This window comes from Leopardus geoffroyi, chromosome B4 (assembly GCF_018350155.1).
Source record: "Leopardus geoffroyi isolate Oge1 chromosome B4, O.geoffroyi_Oge1_pat1.0, whole genome shotgun sequence".
In the NCBI taxonomy this organism is placed as follows: domain Eukaryota; kingdom Metazoa; phylum Chordata; class Mammalia; order Carnivora; family Felidae; genus Leopardus; species Leopardus geoffroyi.
Window position 1 is genome coordinate 2,844,886 of NC_059341.1, and position 19,632 is coordinate 2,864,517.

Consider the following 19,632-nt stretch of genomic DNA (forward strand, 5'->3'; position numbering starts at 1 on the left):
GCCGGTGAGAGGGCTGAACAGCTGGGCTTTATTTTTCCGAAAGGAGTTTAAGTAGGGACTAATTAGTGAAGGGAAGGTGACGAGTGGGGAAAATCGCTCCATACCGTTAAGAGGGTTAAGTCAGGAGGTTGATTATACTCTTCCGATCACGTGGGAAACACAAGACGAGCCCCACTCCTTTTATTAGAATCAGCATATCCCTTATTTCTTACAGATGAAGTTTCTTTTCTTTTTAAGTTTACTTGTTATTTATTTATTTATTTTTTTTTTTAATTTTTTTTTTTTTCCAACGTTTATTTATTTTTGGGACAGAGAGAGACAGAGCATGAATGGGGGAGGGGCAGAGAGAGAGGGAGACACAGAATCGGAAACAGGCTCCAGGCTCTGAGCCATCAGCCCAGAGCCCGACGCGGGGCTCGAACTCCCGGACCGCGAGATCGTGACCTGGCTGAAGTCGGACGCTTAACCGACTGCGCCACCCAGGCGCCCCATGTTATTTATTTTTGAGAGAGAGAGAGAGAGAGGGAGACAGAGACTCCCGAGCAGACTCTGCAATGTCAGCACAGAGCCTGACACTTAAGTTTACTTGTTATTTATTTTTGAGAGAGAGAAAGAGAGAGAGGGAAGGGGAGGGGCAGAGAGAGAGGGAGACAGAGGCTCCCGAGCAGACTCTGCACTGTCAGCACAGAGCCTGACACAGGGCTCGATCCCACAAACCCTGAGATCAGGACCCGAGCTGACACCGCGAGTCAGACGCTTGGCCGACTGAGCCACCCAGGCGCCCCAAGATTCCTCAGAGTTTAAACGTCATCAGAACAGACCTCAGGAAGCATTTGGAAACAGGTCCACGGCGCTCCCTGACCTCCAGGGAGGGAAGATCTGACCAGACGCTCTTACCTGCACCCTAGTTTGGTGAGAAGCAGCGAATACGTAAGATCAGAACAACTTAAGGGTCCAATCTTTCCGCTGCACCTCAAGTCACCAGCGCACATTTCCCACCTCGCTGCCCCCTCGTTTTCCCAAGGTTTGGTCATTCTGGGTGCCCGTAACCAGACTCCACATTCCCTGAAGGCCGGGTTTACGTTTCTGCAAACGACGAGGCGACTGCTCTCGAAGCACTAAGATTCTGACTCGGCAGCAAGATAACATTTCCCCATGATAATGGGGAGAGTTGCTTTAATTCCCCGATGTGGCCACCGAAGCAAAAGCGAAAGCACAAGCGAAAGCACGAGGAAGGAACCCTGTGATGCAGGCTGTTGGGGAGCAGGGGTGTCTTCCCGTTTCCCTGGCTTTTGTCCTCCTGGGTCCCCTCCCTGGAAGGCGGCCACCTGCCGGGCCCAACCCCGCCCGGTGGGAGGAGGACCCACGAGGGCTGACTAACCCACAGGCCCCGCCCCGAGCACTTAGACAGGACTTGGGGCCCAGGGGGCATCTGGATCCCTCGCGGTTGGCTTCGGGGATTCCAGCACAGCCTTCCGGCTGCAGAATCTGCACCAGCTCTGAGTGTGACTGAAGGCCAAGGCTTACCCGCTGGGTTTTGTTCCCTTGGCGTCTCAGTTTCTGTGCCCGGAGCCTGACTTCCTCATCCGCCCAGGGGGGCTCCGGACCCCACAGGCTTCCTGCGAGCGTCCACCCCAGCTGGTTATTAGCCACAGGCATGGCCCCTCCCCAGGCCCCAGGCGGAGCTCCGAGCTGTGTGGCAAGAGGCCGGCTGGCCTCACTAGATGACTCACTTGCAAGTAAGTGAGTTAAAGCCCAGTGAGTCTTGGAGGGGGTTTTCAGGATGTACTGGCCGGACTGTTCTCCGTCTGCCCCTCCCCGGGAACTTGGTGGAAATGCTCAGGCTCCTCCCTCCCCCAGAAGCCCCCAGGGACTCTGCCAGGGCCCAGGGGGATACCCAGTGCTAGGTGGGCACTGAGTGGGATGTGAGTGTAGGGGTGGGGTGCAGAAGTGAGTGCAGGGGTGAGTGCAGAGGGAGGATGCAGGGGTGGGATGCAGGGATGACTGCAGAGGTGAGTGCAGGGGTGGGAGGCAGGGGTGACTGCAGGGGTAGGATGCCGGGGTGGGGTGCAGAGGTGAGTGCAGGGGTGACTGCAGGGGTAGGATGCAGGGGTGACTGCAGAGGTGAGTGAAGGGGTGGGAGGCAGGGGTGACTGCAGGGGTGGGTGGGGTGCAGAGGTGAGTGCAGGGGTGACTGCAGGGGTGGGATGTAGGGATGACTGCAGAGGTGAGTGCAGGGGTGGGAGGCAGGGGTGACCGCAGAGGTGAGTGCAGGGGTGGGAGGCAGGGGTGACTGCAGGGGTGGGTGGGGTGCAGAGGTGAGTTCAGGGGTGACTGCAGAGGGAGGATGCAGGGGTGGGATGTAGGGATGACTGCAGAGGTGAGTGCAGGGGTGGGAGGCAGGGGTGACTGCAGGGGTAGGATGCAGGGGTGGGGTGCAGGGGTGACTGCAGGGGTAGGATGCAGGGGTGACTGCAGAGGTGAGTGCAGGGGTGGGAGGCAGGGGTGACTGCAGGGGTGGGTGGGGTGCAGAGGTGAGTGCAGGGGCGGGATGCAGGGTGACTGCAGGGGTAGGATGCAGGGATGGGGTGCAGAGGTGAGTGCAGGGGTGGGATGCAGGGGTGACTGCAGAGGTGACTGCAGGGGTGGGAGGCAGGGGTGGGATGCAGGCAGGGGGCCTCCCATGACAGGTTACAGTCAGGGCAGGTTTTTATCCCACAGGGACTCGGGGGCGTCCCCTCCGGATCATGTCTACTTGTCACAGTTCCTTCCTTCAGCCACTTACATGGCGCAAAAGCCCCATTTATCGTGCCTGTGTGAGGGGCCCCTTGGGAATGACGCCTCGTAAAGGAGGGGCGTTCAGGAGGGTGACGGCCCGGAAGTCGATGTTTATCATACTTCCCACCCGGTGACGGTGCCGTTGAAGGGCTCGGGGTCAGTTTCCCTGTGACGGTGGCTGCAGCGTGAGCCCCGGAATCCTGGAGCCTGTTGGGGGGGACACTAAGCAGCTGTGTTGTCCCCCTAGCCGCCCACCTGACACGGCCACCGGGGACGCACAGGCCGCCCGCACAGGTGTGAGAGCCCACACTGTGCCACTCCTCCAGGGATGAGGGGTGGGTGGGGGCTCGCAGGGAGTCTGTCTGGGGGTCTGGAGCCCCATCTGCAGGTCGAGGGAGGGCATCCAGCGTGTCTGACCGGGACGCGGTGACATTTCGGGGGGAGCTGTGGGCTTGTGCTGTGGAGACGACCGACCGTGAGATTCAAGGTCGAGCATCCAGGTGGGGCCGAGCAGGTAGGAGTCCCCGTGCTGGACAACCCGTCCCTGAGGAGTTTGGCTCGACGCGTGCAGGCCCTGTCGAATCGAGGGCAGGGACATGGGCATATCCGAGTTTGTGGGTGCCAACGCAGGAGACCCCGGGGTGCCTGGGGGGCTCCGTCGGTTAAGCATCTGACTCTTGATTTCAGCTCAGGTCATGATGTCACTGATCTGTGCTAAGCATGAGCCTGCTTGAGATTCTCACTCTCTGCCCCTCCCCCACCCGTGTGTGCACCTGTGTGTGTGTGTGTGCGCGTGCACGTGTGCACATGCTCTGTCCCTCAAAATAAACAGACATTTTAAATGGATAAATGAACCTGTTTATTTTGAGAGAGCGAGAGGGAGGGGGGTAGGAAGAGACAGAGAGAGAGGGAGAATCCTTGCTGACCCTGCAGAGCCGAAATCTCATGAGCCATGATGAAGACCTGAGCCAAAATCAAGAGTCAGACGCTTAACTGGCTGAGCCACCCAGGCGCCCTGTAATATTTAAAAAAATTTTTTTAATGTTTATTTATTTTTGCGAGAGCGAGAGACAGAGCGTGAGCAGGGGAAGGGGCAGAGAGAGAGAGACAGAATCCGAAGCAGGCTCCAGGCTCCGAGCTGTCAGCACGGACCGCGAGATCGTGGGCTCGAACCCACAGACCGCGAGATCGTGACCTCAGCCGAAGTCGGCCGCTTAACTGACCGAGCCACCCAGGCGCCCCGTAGTTTTTTAACAAGAAGAACGTATTTATAAACTACTTGTGTCGTAACTAACCAAAGACAAACAGCCGTTTCAGTCCTCTGGCCGTGGTGTAGATAAGGTTAGAGGCACAGGGCGGGATGTGGGGCAAACGTGGGGAGAAATGCCAGTTTCGAGGGCAGAGGCTGTCGTGGTGTGTGGGTCCAGCGTGGGCAGCAGCACGGAGAGCACGTACGGGAAAGGCAGCAGGTGGGGGGCGCGGAGGCTGTGCCCTGATGTGCAGCGTCTGAGGGTCTGGAGGACCGAGCAGCTGTTAATCCGTAGGTCCTCAAACGGGGTTCGACCGGGAAGTGATGGCTCTCAGATGTGCACGTGTCCACGGACGTGTACGTTTTACGTGTGCGTTAAACGTGGACTTATTTCTAAGGTCTGGGCCCCACGCTCGTCCAGCCACGTGACTACTGTAGCCTTTGAGAGCCGACAGCCGTGTTCTCGGGTCTCAGACGTGGCTCAGCTGTGACCATCTCTGCCCGTCTTCTGAGTGGCTTTGCCCTCCCAGTACGTACGAATTTCGTGTCCGTGTCTGTCACGCTCCTGGGAGCCAGATGCCTTCCGTGTATTACCAGGGGTGGCCTTCCCTGCGTGGCCCGTGTTCTCCAGCCTCTGCAGTCCTGACATTTGTGTCTGAAACGTGAGTTAGCGGGGGAGGCAGGGGAACGACCCGGTGTCCCGCGTGTCGGCTGGGAGCCAGGAGCTGCCTGTTCGAGGCCTGGGACCGACCGTCCCCTCCCGAATCCTGGCCTCGCGGGCCGGCCTCTTCGTGATGACACAGGGTTTGCAGTTTCCTGTTCCCTCCGCTCTCCCCAGGGCTTACCCGGCCCAGGTGCCCCGCTCAAAAGTGGGGCTCCCGTGGAGAGCGAGTCGGGGTGTCATGAGAGCACGAGGCTGTGTCGCACAAAACCGCTTTAATCCCCTCTAGGTAGCGTCCTCTGGGCAAGTGTGGAGCATGTCCGAGATTTATCTTGAGGAGGTATTTATTCATACCGTATTGGGCTGGCTTTTCTTTTAATAAACGGCGTGACTTAGTTTGAATTTAAGGCCCTTCACTGAGACATTCTTTACACTGCCAGCTGCTAACGAAATAACGATTTTCCTCCTCCGGTCGCCGAGGCCGCCCTCGTCCGTGTCAAGTTGAGTCTGTCTAACTACAGATAAGCCCCGGTCTCTCTGCTGTCTCGCCGATGGGCTGTGTTGCCTACGAACTCCTCCGGGCCGGGGTCCCGCCTCTGTCTGCGGTGACCGTCAGGGTGCCCCGGGCTCTCGGACAGTGACGCGCCCCGGCCGTGTGCCCTCAGCGCGCCGGCCGCCTGGCCCTGACCCCGGACGTGCCGGCCAGGCCCGTCGTCCGTGTGAGGAGCCCACCGTGCGGGCTCGTGGTTCCCCCGTGGTCACAGCGGGTTAAATGGCAGCACCCGAATCGCCACAGTCTGGTCACTGACTCTGTCCCCTTCCTTCCGCAGGTATGAATGCTGCTGTCCGTGCTGTGGTGCGCATGGGAATATACGTGGGGGCCAAGGTGTACTTTATCTATGAGGTCAGTGTTGCGTCTCCCTCCTGCTTTCTCTGACTCGGGGACCCGTGCCTCACGCTTGCCCGGGCGCTGTTGACCCAACACGAGATGACGGGTGGTGGGCATGCCCCTCAGGCCAGAGCAGGGCCCCGTGTGTGTGTGGGGGGGGGGGGGGGGGGTGCGGCCCAGGGAGTGGGGAGGTCGCACTCCTGGTCTGGGTGCAGGTCTGTGAGGTTTGTGCCAGGGGTGAGGGGCTGGGGGGAGCACGCGGGGCGCAAAATGCCGCTTCGTGTCTACGTGCCGGCCCCGTGGGATGACCGTATTTGTCTGCAGCCCTCCTTCCTTACGGAAGTGATCTGTCACTCATTATGGGGCTGAACGCGAATAAACATTGAGGTAACTGGGAGAAAGAGGCCACTTTGAGCTTTGTGTCGTCACCGGGAAACCCAGACCACCTCCCCGACAACCCTTTCCGTGCCAGCTTCAAATGAAGAGACTGAGGTGAGCCGGGGGCCACAGGCTGTGATGTCCCACTTTCCAGGGACTGACCACGTAGCGGTAGGCGAGGTTTGGAGGGGAGGCGCCCGTGTAGTTTGGACCCGGGCGTTTACGTCAAAAACTATGAGGGATAAATAATCTCTATTCAGGTTTTAAGTTTACGAAACCTAACAAAGCGGAAAACACGGAAAGAAGAGAGCACATTTGTGTTTTATTCTGATCCTCCCCCAGACTGTATGTGAGAGTCTAGAAGGCGATGTGAATGTTATAAAAATTACAGCAAATGGGGGGGCGCCTGGGGGGGCTCCGTCGGTCGGGCGTCCGACTTCGGCTCAGGTCGTGATCTCGCGGTTCGTGGGTTCGAGCCCCGTGTCAGGCTCGCTGCTGACAGCTCAGAGCCTGGAACCTGCTTTCGATTCTGTGTCTCCCTCTCTCTCTGCCCCTCTCCTGCTCACGCTCTCTCTCTCTCTTTTTCTCTCAAAAATAAACATTTAAAATTAAAAAAAAAAAACTACAGCAAATATATTTTGTGCAGTGTTTTCCGCCACGATCCCTCTCCACACTTCAGGTTTCTGCAATATCCCACCACTGGGGACTCCCATTTACGTGACCCCTCGTTTGCGGGATCATTCCTCTCCCGTGCGACTGGTGACACCCCACTTTTCAAATGTCCTGACACAGGAGACCCGTGATGGTGTGTGAAGCCATTAGGTGTTTTGTGCGATTACCGCGATCCCAGCACAGGGCGCCGACGGGATGGCCCATGCGGCAGGGATGGGGGGGGGCGGTATTTTGCCACAGTGGTTCCTGAAACCGGCTCCAGGCCCTGACCTCCCCACACCCCTGCCCTGGCCCCCCAGAGCTGGCCTGGGCTCTCCTCCTTCTGGGAAGGGGCGGGTCACAAGCCTTTGCTCGTCGGGCTGGATAACAGTTTGTGTGTTGTTTGCTAGAAAGGTGTTTTTTTTGCCCCGTTCTTGGCTTTGCTCTTCCGAGCTGCGGCTCTGTGGCTCTGGGGTTTGCGTCTCTCCCATGTGGGAGCTGTAAAAAGGATGGGCCCAATCAAAGCGTTTCCAGACTGTTGTCTGGGGTGCCTTCGGGGTCACGTCACCCCTGTGGGCGTTGGCCCTGGGCCGGGGCGCTGGTGTGGACAGAGCCCGCCCTGCCAATGGATGTTTAGCTTGCTACAGTTGCCCGCGTGTGTTCCTGCCGCTGCCGGGGACCGCATGCACGCGCACCGATGCCCTCTGGCTTTCCATTTGGTTCCATTTCACCCTGGGGAGGGGCTGCCTCTGCCTTGGAGCTCCAGCCGGGACCCCCCCACCTCCCGCCTGCTGGGGGCTGGGGCGGACTCGCACCAGGTTCCTCTCTCGTGACCGACAGCGTGTTTTCGATTCACTGCAGACGATTCTGCCTGGACTCTGGGCGTGCAGCACGCGGGCCCCACAGTGTTTGTCCCCCTCGCTGGGGACGCTGTGGGGGTTCTCCAGGCTCCAGCTCTGTCACCAGCGGCCACTGGGTCTGGAGGGTGACTGCGGGTGCTGGAGGGAGGGGAAGGAAGTCATTTCCGTTATTTCATAGTTGAAGAAACTGGTGTGTGTCTTTCAAAAAAAGAGACTTTGCTTTTTCTGTGTCTTTTCGTCACGGGCAGAGCTGGGGAGAAAGCCCCAGTCCCCCATCCGGCCGGTGATGGGGATGGGACCTACCCCCGGGGACGCTGATGCCTGCAGACATTTCGTGGCTGTCACGTTATTAGGGCTCCCGGCATGTGGTGCCTGGAGACCAGGGACGCCACTCAGCTCCCCCTGCAGTGCCCAGAACAGTGGCCACAACAGGGAGTTAGTTACCTGGCCCCGAATGTCCACACTGCCCAGGTCAACAGGCGGAGGGCGTGCGGTGGGCCTGGTGGCCGCGTGCATGCCAAACCTTTGGGTGTTGAATCCGACCTAGTAACTGTCAGCATTGATCCTTGTCTGGTTTAAGAGTTCTGTTGTGGTTTTGTTTGTCGTCACTGGCCCTGTGTCCTGGGGGTATTGAGATGGGATAGTCAGATGAGATCTCTACCACCAGACTTCACAGTGTCCCCAGTTCAGGAATCGCCTTGGGGCACATCAGCTATGCCCGGCCCCAGTGGGTTCCTTGGAGAAGAGCATCTTGGGTTTTCTCTGGAAGAGTCTTGACACAGGAAACCAGACTTCTTCCCCCCATCATGGGCCCCGCTGCCCGCTTTCGTCCCGACCACTTTTTGGGCCGTATTCTCGGTGCCCTCCCTGAAGGGGTGGGGTGGGTGGGGGTCCTGTCGGCTGGGCGAGCCCAGCATCCCGCCCCTCCCCGCAGGTGGGCAGTGCGGAGTCCTGAGTCTGAACAGATCCCATTTCTTTTGGGGAGGGTCTGTGTGCAGGGTGGTGTAATAACTGCTTTGCTGGTGATTGGCACCTCGGGAAGAAGGTGCCGGGGACAAGAGCAGAGGGCAGTGTCTGTGGCTCGGCCCCAGGAACGGCCAGCCCGTGAGTCCCAGCGATGGGGAGCTAACGGGGGCAGCCTGGAGAGGGGCTCCCTTGAACCGAAGGCATCTGTCTGGAGAAGACACCTTGCTTCTCGTGACACCCCTCCCCCCCACCCCCAAAAGAGGAATTCTAGGGAACAGCCTGTCCTTTCTGTCCCCGTGGGGGGCCGTCCTGGGCTCACTCAAAACTGTCGCCTCCCACCCTCAGACTTTGCACTGGGAGCCGATAGCATCCGTTCAGGTACCATCAGCTCTTTGTCACCGACGTGAAGGACCCTGTCTTTGAAATCCAACCAACTCTGAAATCTGCTGGTTTTTTTCCTAATTCATTTGGGCAGCAGAATGCTCATCCTTTGCCCACCCGCCTAGTGTGACCGTCCCTAGGACGGGCAGGGGGCACCGGCCGGGACCACCCCCTTCCCCACAGTCGTGACAGAAGTGTCTCCAGACGTGGGCAGTGGTGCTGGTGGGCACAGTCACCCCCGTTGGGGACGGCCGTCCGAGACCTCTTGGGGCTCAGATTTACAAGACGTTTGGTTTTCTTTCTCCAAAACCTCACTCAGCAGTCTATCCAGCTGCCTGTCGGTGTGTATAGCCCCCCGGAGCTTGACTGGAGCTTTGGAGGTTCCCAACGCGCCTGAAGAGTTAAACGGGTTAGTGTTACATAAAGGAAGGGTTTTTGGGTTTTTTCCCTCAGCAGAAAGTTTGTGGGAAGCGTACTGATGAGAAAACGCTGGCACTCCTGCTCCAGGTCTGGCTGGCTGCAGCCGGGCTGCTGTAAATCCGGGCCAGGACCACGTGCTGTTGTGCTGAGCCCTTGGGCACCGTCTGGGGAGGAGGGGGAGGGTGGCCGATTAACCCGTTCTTTCCACCTGGTGAGTCAGTTGTTGGTTTTTCTCCTTTTCCTTTCAGGCTCGGGTTTTTCCTTAGAGACCTACAGGTGTCTCTAGCTGTTTGGGGACGGCGATGCCAAGCACGTCACATGGTTTCACAGGACTGTGCCCAGGACACAGGGGTCCCGGGGTTGAGGAGGGCCGTTAAGTCCTCTGTTCCTCCTGTCTTTGGTTGTTAGAAACAGGAGGCCAGTTCTGTCTCATATAATCTGCAGACTCAAAATCCTATTAGCAGAAGGTTTTTCTGCAGATTTACAGAAATTATAGCTCTTTAAACATGACTCACTTAAAAGTCTTTCCTCTTTTTTGTGTGTTTATTTTTTTATTTTACGGAGAGAGGTGGGGAGCTGGGGAGGGGCAGAGGGAGACAGAATCCCAGGCAGGCTCCTTGCTCCGCGCACAGCCCGACGCGGGGCTCGATCCCACGACCCTGGGATCATGACTGGAGCCGAAACCAAGAGGTGGACGCTCAGTGGACTGAGCCCCCACCCCAGGCGCCCGGAGTCTCTCCTCTCTGAGATAGCGCTTACCAGTTGGGCATGGGCACACAGACCTGGAAATACCCACAGGCCCGTCTCTGGTCTTCCGAACCCTGAATAAAGGCAGGAATGATCCCGGCACATTCAGCAGCCGACCTTCTTGTTAAAAGCACACATGTCAGACTTCCTGGAGAGAGGGGCCTCGGCCAGGTCAGAGCCGCGACCCCGGCCTGGCCGGCTTGGGCTGCAGGCGGAGACCCTGCTCGTCAGAGCTGACTTAATACCCTGATAAACCAGCTCTAATCTGTCTGTTAACAGAGTGGTGTCATTTCCCCCTTCCGAACAGAAACCCCGTTTGCCACGGGGCACGTGACTTCTGACGGGCTGCCTGCGTTCACCGTCTTTAAGCAAGAAATGTCATGCTCGGGGCAGAAAGACAGTGACCACCCAACCCCCACTTTCCAGCCAGGCCGGGTGGGACAGCAGCAGTCCCCTCCTGGCCCGCCCTCCTCTGCTGGGCGTGGGGCGTCCGGGTGTGGTGGGACGTGGGTGCCCCCCGCGCTCCTGACCGGGGGGACGAGCAGGCCAGGGTGCCCAGGGTGACTTTTGGGGGGCGTGCTGGCCTGCTCGGACCCGCCCCACCCCTGCCTCCGCCTCCCCCCACTCTCCACCCCGAGTGCTGGGAAGGCCAGGTGACCAGAACCACACTCTCTTCTCCTGCAGGTTTGACACTTAACTGTTTCTACATTTTAACTTCCTTAGAGTCAGAACTACTAACCCACAAAGCACCTGTCTAAAAACAGTAGTAGGATGGCCCGAACAAGCAGTCAAGTGTGTGTCCCTTGCAGCTGACTTGCGGGGTCGGCTGCCCGGCTCCAGCAGGCCCGTCTGCACGGTTACTGGGTTCACAAAGGTCCTGTGGCTGCACGCAGCCGGATGACAGAGGTAACGGGCATAGGGCTGAGCATCTCTCCCGCTGAGGGCCCGCTCCGTGACCCGTCCTCGGACCGTCCACACGCTGGTCCTGCTTGACACGGCCTTGCCCCGGTTCCCAGTTTAGTGTTTTAATCTCGGAAATATAATCTCCTTCTGGGCCTTTGCCCCGCCCTGCGTTATCACCTCGGGGCCGTGTCATGCTGATTTGCCGTGACCCGCTGTGGCCGTGGGTTTTGTGACCGGCCTGGGACTCTGTGTTATCTGCTTCGGGGTGGAGACATCCGATAACGCCAGGGGCTAACGCAGCACGCTGGTGGACCGGCCGGTCTCCACAGGCACACCGTGCGGGGCTCCGCTGGGGCCCGTCCTGTTCTAACCAATTTTAGAATTCGAGAGTCTGACCGCAGCTCGGCGGGATACGTGCAGAGGCGGCTCTGGGGCATCGTCCCCGAGGTCCCGGCGCCCTGAGCGCTCTCAGGCCCGCTAGGCTGGAGCATCCAGGCCCCAAAGAGCCCTGGGGTTGGGGGGGGGCGGTGAACTGGGCGCTGGGTCTGGGAGGGCCTGCTCTGTCACCGGGGGGTCCGCCCAGAATCTCCTGTAGCAAAACAGCCGACGTTCCTGGGCTTCGAAGGCACCACCGTGGAGGACCCGTGCCCGCCGCTGTCTCACGCCCACCTGGTTTAGGATGGCATTTCCTGACTCCAAAGCCTCCAGCGGTCGAGCGCGCACCTCTTGTGTGCTTGCCGTTAAGTCCTGTCGGTGACGTGCTCTCGTTTGTGAAGGACTAAAGCGGGAAACCAAAACACGTATCTATGCAAAGCAGCAGAAGCCCGGGAGAGGTCTCTGGTGTCAGTGGTCACATCTAGAAGACGCTTCGCGGTCGCGATCTTGGCTACAGCGTCTCCGCTGGCAGCTGGAACGTGTGCCACTCAGACGGCGAGATGCTGGGCGAAAAATGCCAGAAACGGGATCCGGAAGGAGGATCGTCCGGCTGAGGAGAAGGGTGGACGCCTCCAACATGAGCCTTCTAAATCACAAAGCGTCCTTCCCATAGCACGGGACTCCGGTTTCCTTCTGGGCCTTTAATTAAAAAAAATTACGCGGTATGAGGTCTCTTGTGAGAGGAAGCCACCCACCGTGGACTCGTTCCGACTCTTCTCACAGCCGATTTAACAGGTGCCTAAAAATGCAGGTCAGAGTGACCTCTGAAAGCAGCATGGGGTCCTGGGGACAGACTGGGCCCCCAGGCCTCCCTGGACATTGCTCAGGACAGTTCCAAGGGGGGTCAAACTGACTTCAGAGTCTGGGGCACGTTTGGGGATGTCACCAAGAGGTGCCGCTTGGTGCAGCCACGAAGGGTCTCTCTCTGGCTCAACACCGTGCAAACGAGGGCCAGCCAGGCGGGGAGCGTTATTCTGGGGTAAAAACTTAGCGCAGTTCTTCCAGCTTTTGCGTGCCTTTATTCCCGTGTGAGTCATGGAACTCGCTTTGAAGTCAGACTCCAAAGAGGATAGCAGAAAATATTTTGGGCTCTTGGCTGTATTGGAATAGGCATTCAAACCTCCAAAGAGGCTTCAGTAGGAAACAGCTCGTCCGAGCTTGTAAATTATGGTACGTTTGTGTAAAACCGGCCTTCTTGGTTTAGTCACGTCTTCCTGGGAAGCGAAGGACGGCTTAAAACTGCGGTCAGATGTGCCCGAGCCCCCGGCCCCTGACAGTCACTTCCTCCGGCCCAGCCCACGGGTGCTTCCTTTCCCGTAGACAGCGACGCCGCACGAAATAAACCATCTAGGGAGGATATTCTGCCTTTCCAAATGTGTGTCATGTTTTCTAGGAGGATTTCCCACATTCCTACTCCAGGAGCAAAGGGATTTGGAAGTGGTTTTGTTGAGTCAGTGTTCAAGGCTGAGCAGTGACAATACAGGCAGAGGGAAATCTGTATTCCCCACAGAGGCGCCTGTGGGCGGAAGCTGTGGAATGCCGTGCGGGGCACACGAGTTGCCCGAACTGTCCAGGGGACCGTGCCGCCAGCCAGGTGCAGCGGAGACAGCCCTCGACAAGCTGGGGACACTGCCCCGGCCTCCGCGTCCTCGCCGGCACTGGGGCGCCCGGGGCGGCCCCTTCCCCTGGGTGTCCTTGGTGACCTCAGGACGGAGGGTGCCGGAATTACTCTGGCGGCCGTCGGAGCGGGGGAGCGGCGTGTTGGCTTTCTGGGTGTTGCCGAGGGGTTAGCGCACGTCACCCTGCCGTGCGCGGGACGGCCCTGGTTTACACCTGCCGTTCTGGCCTCGTTGAAGATGTTTTCTCTCGTCGTCAGGCCCGTGCAGGTTTGGGGCCAAGCATCGTGCTGTGCGCTGGGTCCAGTTCAGCGCAGGCCTGTGTCCTGTGACACGTGCTGTGTCCCTGCATCCCAGGCTTCAGAGAACGGAGCTCGGAAAGCCGGCACCACCGCGGACGTTGAGTGCTGTTCCCGTATCTGAGGAATGGCATGGCGTGTGGTGCGTGCAGAGTGACGGGGGGTGGGGGGGTGTAGTTCTTAGCAGAAACTGGGGAGTTAGTTGGCAGGGCTTGGTGACAGGCAGTCCTGAGGCCGGAGGCTCCCTCCCTCTGCGTCCTCTCCCTGCTCTCTGTCTGTCGTCTGTCTGTCTACCGTCTAGCTACCCGTCTCTCTACCTGTTTGTAACACGCTGCTCACTGTCCCTGGGAGTCCCTTAGAAGCAGGGAGGGCCTGCCTTTGCATTCGGTCCCGGGGCAGCGTGTGTGGTTGCTGACTCACAGCTGGCACACACAGCACAACTCACACCTCTCGGGAGCCCCCCTTCCAGGGGCCGGGCCTGGCCCACGTCACCCTCCACAGACATCCTCGGCGGCCCCATATGTTGTATGGACAGGGCTAAAAACGCACACCCTGTAGGCTTTGTCGCTGCCCCATGAAGACGGCCTATTCTGGGGGGCTGTGGGGAGCCTGAGCCCGGGGGTCACGTCCTCAGTACAGGAGGCGTGGGGAGGCCCGCCAGCTCCAAGGCGAATCTGCTCACGGCTCCTCTGCCCCACTTTAGTCCATTCCATTTGTCCCTCTGCTGTTTGTCACGCAGAACACCAGACTGTGACACGTGCATGGGTGTGTGTGTATTTAGATGTTCCTATACTATACAGTGTAAAACATTATGCGACCATAGTATATTGTATGCAACATATGTTCTGTGTAACGTATAAAGTATGTATTTGCTATATTTACGATTGTAATTATATTGCTATTTTGTAAACGTATATGGTTGTATATTGTACACAGCATATTACGTGTTACATACAATGTGTATCTATATAGCCTATAAAAATATATACACAGACACAGGTGTGTGTTGATAGCCTGGTGTTATGTGTGTGACAAACAGGAAAGAGAGAGGTGGTCTGGAGTGAAATAGAACAAAGAGAGGTTGAAGGCAGGTTCAATCTGTATAATTTATAGACATACATCATGAATGTATTCTCGCTATATAACACAGAAATAATAAGTTCTGTAATACGATGTTTCAGGATGTAAAGATAACAGTAATGTATCGTATGTCATGGTATGTGATATAATATGTTAACGTGTATCATATATTATTACAATACAGTGTATTAATACGGTACGTTACATCATATGGGAACATATTTTTGACGGGTAAGCACAGGTTCACGCAGTGATTGCCCGTAAAGGCTCCTGTCCTGTTGATTAACTTTCACACACGGTCCCTACTCGTGGGCCATTTCATTTTGAAAAAATCCTTATGTTTTTCTTTCCTCTTGACCTCCACGAGGGTAGGAGATACGAATCCACCATAACAATCTATTATGATCAACTTTCAAAGTGGTTAGTGCCTGTTCCTTTTTAAGGTTAAATGTCCTGGGGAGAGAGAGTCTGGGCGGTAAAGATGCAAACGGGTGTGTCTGTCTTCTTCGATCTTGTGCGGTCTCTGGGGAAAAGCGAGATGCCCTTAGAGCCGGAAGGTCCTGGTCCTCAGGCGCCTTGACCCCCGCTGGCTCACCGCCCCCTCTGGCGAGTCAGATGCAGCTAAGCACAGGGTGAGGCGGACCGGACCGATGGCTGCAGTGATCCTCAGCCGTGCTTTTCAGAAGCCGAACACGGTACGGCGTGTGTGTCGAGAGCGGCATGGATAGCGGCCCAGGGAAACTGAGGCCCAGACAGGAATGCTTTCTTGCATGCGCAATGATTGACACCACTGTTTGCACGTGAGTTTGTCACATTACGATCAGTGTTAGGGGAAGTATCTCCCCTTTCGGCCTGCGTGGAGCTGTCAGGTGACAAGCAAACTGGCTTAGTCCCCGTAGCGCCCCGGACGAGTCTGGCAAGAAGTTCCCATTTGTTGGGGGTTAGACTGAGGAAGCTTTTGTGCACGTTTGCCGCCTAGAAGCAGCACGGGTGGCGCCCTGCTCGGAGCCGCTGGGGTCCTAGGGGCTCAGAGTCCTTCCTCACTCCTCGCACTTACTTTTTCACAGGATTGACGTCTCAGTAGAGTTGAACCCAGTGTTTTTTTTTTTTTTTTTTTTTTTTTTACAAGGATGTCCACCCTCTTTCCGCAGGGTTATCAAGGCATGGTTGATGGCGGCAGTAACATCGTGGAAGCCAACTGGGAAAGCGTCTCCAGCATTCTGCAAGTGGTACGTGCTCACTTCCCATGCTCCCCGTGTCTCCAAAGTAAGTCACTCTTGCAGTTGGAAACCTTTGGTCCTTCGGCTCCGGTGACGCCAGAGGCGCGTTAACGTGCTGGCTGGCATTACCGTCCTCGTCCACTTCTGGGGTAAGGACACATCCTCAATCGGTGGCTTAATTAAACTTTTCAATACGCTTTGCATCGTGCCAGCAGAGGATTATTCTTGCACTGGAGAGTCACGCGTGACAGCTGGGGTTCACTTGTGGACCTTGTCGTGGATTTTGGGTTTGTTTCTGTTTTTTTTTTTAATTTTTTTTTAACGTTTTATTTATTTTTGAGACAGGGAGAGACAGAGCATGAATAGGGGAGGGTCAGAGAGAGGGAGACACAGAATCCGAAACAGGCTCCAGGCTCTGAGCGGTCAGCACAGAGCCCGACGCGGGGCTCGAACTCACGGACCGCGAGATCATGACCTGAGCCGAAGTCGGCCACTCAACCGACTGAGCCACCCAGGCGCCCCTGTTTCTGGTTTTTTAAGGCCAGATTAATGTTGAGGCAGCTTCAGCTTGTTGGTGCCTGCTGGATTTTCGAGAGTCACCGGGCCTGGGAACGATCCCCGCTGGCGGCCTCCGAGGGCTGCGGGATTCAGTGGGAACACAGCTCCCTGTGCCGGGCTGAGCCAGATGTGGCTGCTGGCTTTGGCTGTGCACAGCCGTGGGACCATGCTGCTGTAGGCAAGACGGGTGCCGACCCAGAACGTAAAAGGAGCCTGCCCAGATGTCTCGTGCCTGATGAATTCCCCAAACACGGTAGCTCCGTGAAGGCCCGAACCGGTGGAGAATGGATGGCAGGGAAAGGATAGATTTCACAACACAGGTCTTTACTGGTGGTTCCGCACCAGTTAACGTGTCGCTCACGTTGAGCGTTTTTCAGTAGAAAGAAACCAGACTGATAGACTCTCGCTGAAGGTGCTCGTGCGACAGAAGGATGGACAGAGTAGATGGTGTCTGACTGTGAGTGGAATGTATTCACCGTAGAAAGGAAGGAAGTCCCGCGACTCAGGACAGCACGGGCGGACCTCGGAGTGTTGTGCTTGCTGAGGGGGGATGAGTCAGACCCAGACAACGTCCGTACGGTCTCACGTGCAGGTGAGATCTAGAAAAGCCGAACCCGCAGAAACAGAGCAGAGCGGTGGCCGCCCAGGGCTGGGGGTGGGGGAAGCGGGGAGTCGCTGGTCCAAGGGCACGGACTCCCAGGTTGGGGGTGGGTAACCTCCAGACCTAACGTACAGCATGGTGGCTATGCTTAATAATTCTGTTTTGTACACTCGAGAGTTGCTAAGGGAGTAGATCTTCGTTCTCAACACACACCCGCGCGCACAGAGGTTACGGAGGTGATGGAGGTGATAATGAACTTGCTTATGGCGATCATTTCACGGTGTAGATGTGCGTTGAATCATCGTGTCCTAGGCCTTAAAAACTCTTAACAACGCTGTATGATATGATGCTGAAAGTTGCCAAGAGTAGATACTAAACGCTCTCACCACAAAAGAAAGCTCATGTTGTGAGCAGATAAGCAGGTCAGTGAGCCTTCTCGTGGCGATCCCTTCGCAACACGTGCATGTATCAAATCAGCACGTTGTGCGCCCCAACTTACATCACGCTCTAGGTGCGTTACATCTCCGTGGCCCCCGGTGGGGAGGGGATCGCCGGGTGTACGTTGTAAGGCTGGTTACACACTCGTAGGTCCTATCCTCCGCCCTCCCCGGAAACAGGCCGGAGGGACTGTTACAGCCGTCAGCACTTAGAACGCTATTTGCAAAAAATGAGGAGCGTCTTCTGAATTCCAGGCAGCAAACCCACGTGTGACAGGACCATTTCCGGTCTGGTGCCGCGACCGCCCAGGGAGATAGGAACCCAGGCGGGGTGGTGCGGGGTGCGGAGGGCGACTCGTTGCCGATCCTCAGTCGTGGCTTAGCTCCTGAGGCCCCGCGAGCCCCTCGGTGTTTATGGGCTGTGCCCGCTTGACCTCCAGTTGTCAGCAATCCCAGGACCCTCGAGTCGCTCTCGGTCATATCAGAGTGACCAGTCCCTCTTTGTCCTTGCCCAGCACCTTCCGCCCCGGCTCATCTTTGCTGGGCCACACCGTGCCGCTGTCTCCGCCACACTTCCCGTCAGTCGCACGGGCTCCTTGGGGTGCAGAGCACTGTGCCTTATGAACTGAGCCCGTACGTGAAGGATTGTGTGCAAATGGAGGTGTTATAAACGAATTCACGACGTATGTAAAGAAATCCTGCTTTCTTTTATTTATTTTTCACTTCTTTAATTTTTTTTTAATGTTTATTTTTGAGAGACAGAGACAGAGCGTGAGCAGGGGTGGGGCAGAGAGAGAGGGAGGCACAGAATCCGAAGCAGCTCCAGGCTCCGAGCTGTCAGCACAGAGCCCGACGTGGGGCTCGAACTCACGGACCGTGAGATCATGACCTGAGCTGAAGTCGGACGCTTCACAGACTGAGCCCCCCAGGCGCCCCTGCTTTCTTTTAACTCGTGACTAGGGGTCTTTCAGTTTTGAGAGACCGAGTGTGAAAAGCCCTCACTTGTCTCTCCTGGAAATGTGGGTGATCCAACTGAAGTTTTCTTACGACTTAGCCTTTAAAAAAGGGCGGGGGGAGTGGGGGGAGATGTTAAGACACAAATCTCTTTGGCTCACGTGTTTCTATTCTGCCCGCATGGGGAGCTCCAGGAGAACGGGGGCCCTGGTACCCGGGCGGCTAGCCGTGCCCATTCTCCGGTCACAGCTGCTGGCCCGCACCCGCCCGTGGGAGGCTCGGTGGGTGGGGGGCATGGCCGCCCCCGCCGTCCTGCTTCAGCCCAGGCCTGGGGACGGCTGGGTTATCTTGTGGGCTCCTGTGTTCTCTGCGTGTTCACTGACGCGCTGGTAACGCCCTGTGTCAGCTCCTGCGGGGAGAAGGCACGGACACGTGGTCTGGTTTCTTTCCAGGGAGGCACCATCATAGGCAGCGCTCGCTGCAAGGCCTTCCGCACCCGGGAGGGTCGGCTGAAAGCCGCTGGGAACCTGGTTCAGCGGGGCATCACCAACCTGTGTGTGATCGGCGGGGACGGAAGTCTCACCGGGGCCAACATCTTCCGGAAGGAGTGGAGCGGGCTGCTCAAAGAGCTGGCCGAAAATGGTACGTCTGTGCGCCTGCCTGTCCCCCGGGGGGTTTTCTGTTCCCTCCGTTCATTTGCCGTTCCCGTCGGAGCGCTCCGAACTCATGCGTCCGCCCAGCTGACTGTCGCGGGGCGTTTGGAGGTGAGGGTGCGGGTGTCCACCACCCCGTGCGTCCGGCTCTGCCGGGGAGCCCCCGGTGTCTGCCTTGTTGCGAGACTTGAGGTGACTTGTAGCGGAGGACCTTCTGTGTTCCGCGGCCCGTACCTTGGAAGGGTGCTGATGCGGAGGTGAGGCTTGGCATCCGACACGGCCCGCGGCAGCTCATGGCCTCAAGGGACAGCCCCTTCTGGCGGGTGGGAAGCTGCCAGGAGCAGGGGCCCCAAGTCTGCGCCATCTGTCTGTGGATGGGCGGGCGGCCGTCAGGTCCCGTGGCACCTGCCGCCCGCTGCACTCGGGCCCACAGCAGGCTCTGTGGCGGCACAGGGGGGTCACCGCCGAGTCCCTGCCCGCGCCCCCCTCGGCAGCTCTCTCCCGAGACCCGGAAGCGGGTCCCCACCACCGCCCCCCGCGTCGGTGAGAAATCCGCGGGAGCACACGCAGCGTCCCTAAGCTCCCGGGTCTGTGCGAGTGACACCCCCTCACACGGAGGGACGCGTGCCCGAGGCTGCCGACGGAGAGACGTCGGGTTTTACTAAAGCCGGACGCAGCGTGCTCCCCCTTCCCCTTCTGCGCTGAGCCCCTGTGCCCGGCTGGTGACATCTCCCGGCTGCAGGCTGGCTGCCGTGCCCTCAGCGCGCAGACTGAGCTTGTTCAGAAAACACAACGACACGTGGGAAACCGGGGCGGAGTGGCGGCTTTGTCTCCCCGGGACGCCCTGCTTCTCGCTGGCCGTGTGCCTGCGGGGTCAGCGGCGGCCCATGTTCAGG

General features: G+C 57.8%; 1 protein-coding gene across 5 annotated transcripts in view; it reads left to right on the forward strand.

Moving 5' to 3' along the window:
- The window catches only part of LOC123590870 (phosphofructokinase, platelet), a 55,341-nt gene that overhangs the window by 7,669 nt on the left and 28,040 nt on the right, over nt 1–19,632 (forward strand). For 3 of the 5 annotated variants that reach the window (XM_045464467.1, XM_045464469.1, XM_045464466.1), the window contains exons 2-4: nt 5,519–5,592; nt 15,465–15,542; nt 18,536–18,725. In XM_045464467.1, coding sequence (XP_045320423.1) covers nt 5,519–5,592; nt 15,465–15,542; nt 18,536–18,725 — 342 coding nt within the window. The remainder of the gene's footprint in view (nt 1–5,518; nt 5,593–15,464; nt 15,543–18,535; nt 18,726–19,632) is intronic. The other 2 variants (XM_045464470.1, XM_045464468.1) reach the window with 1 other exon arrangement.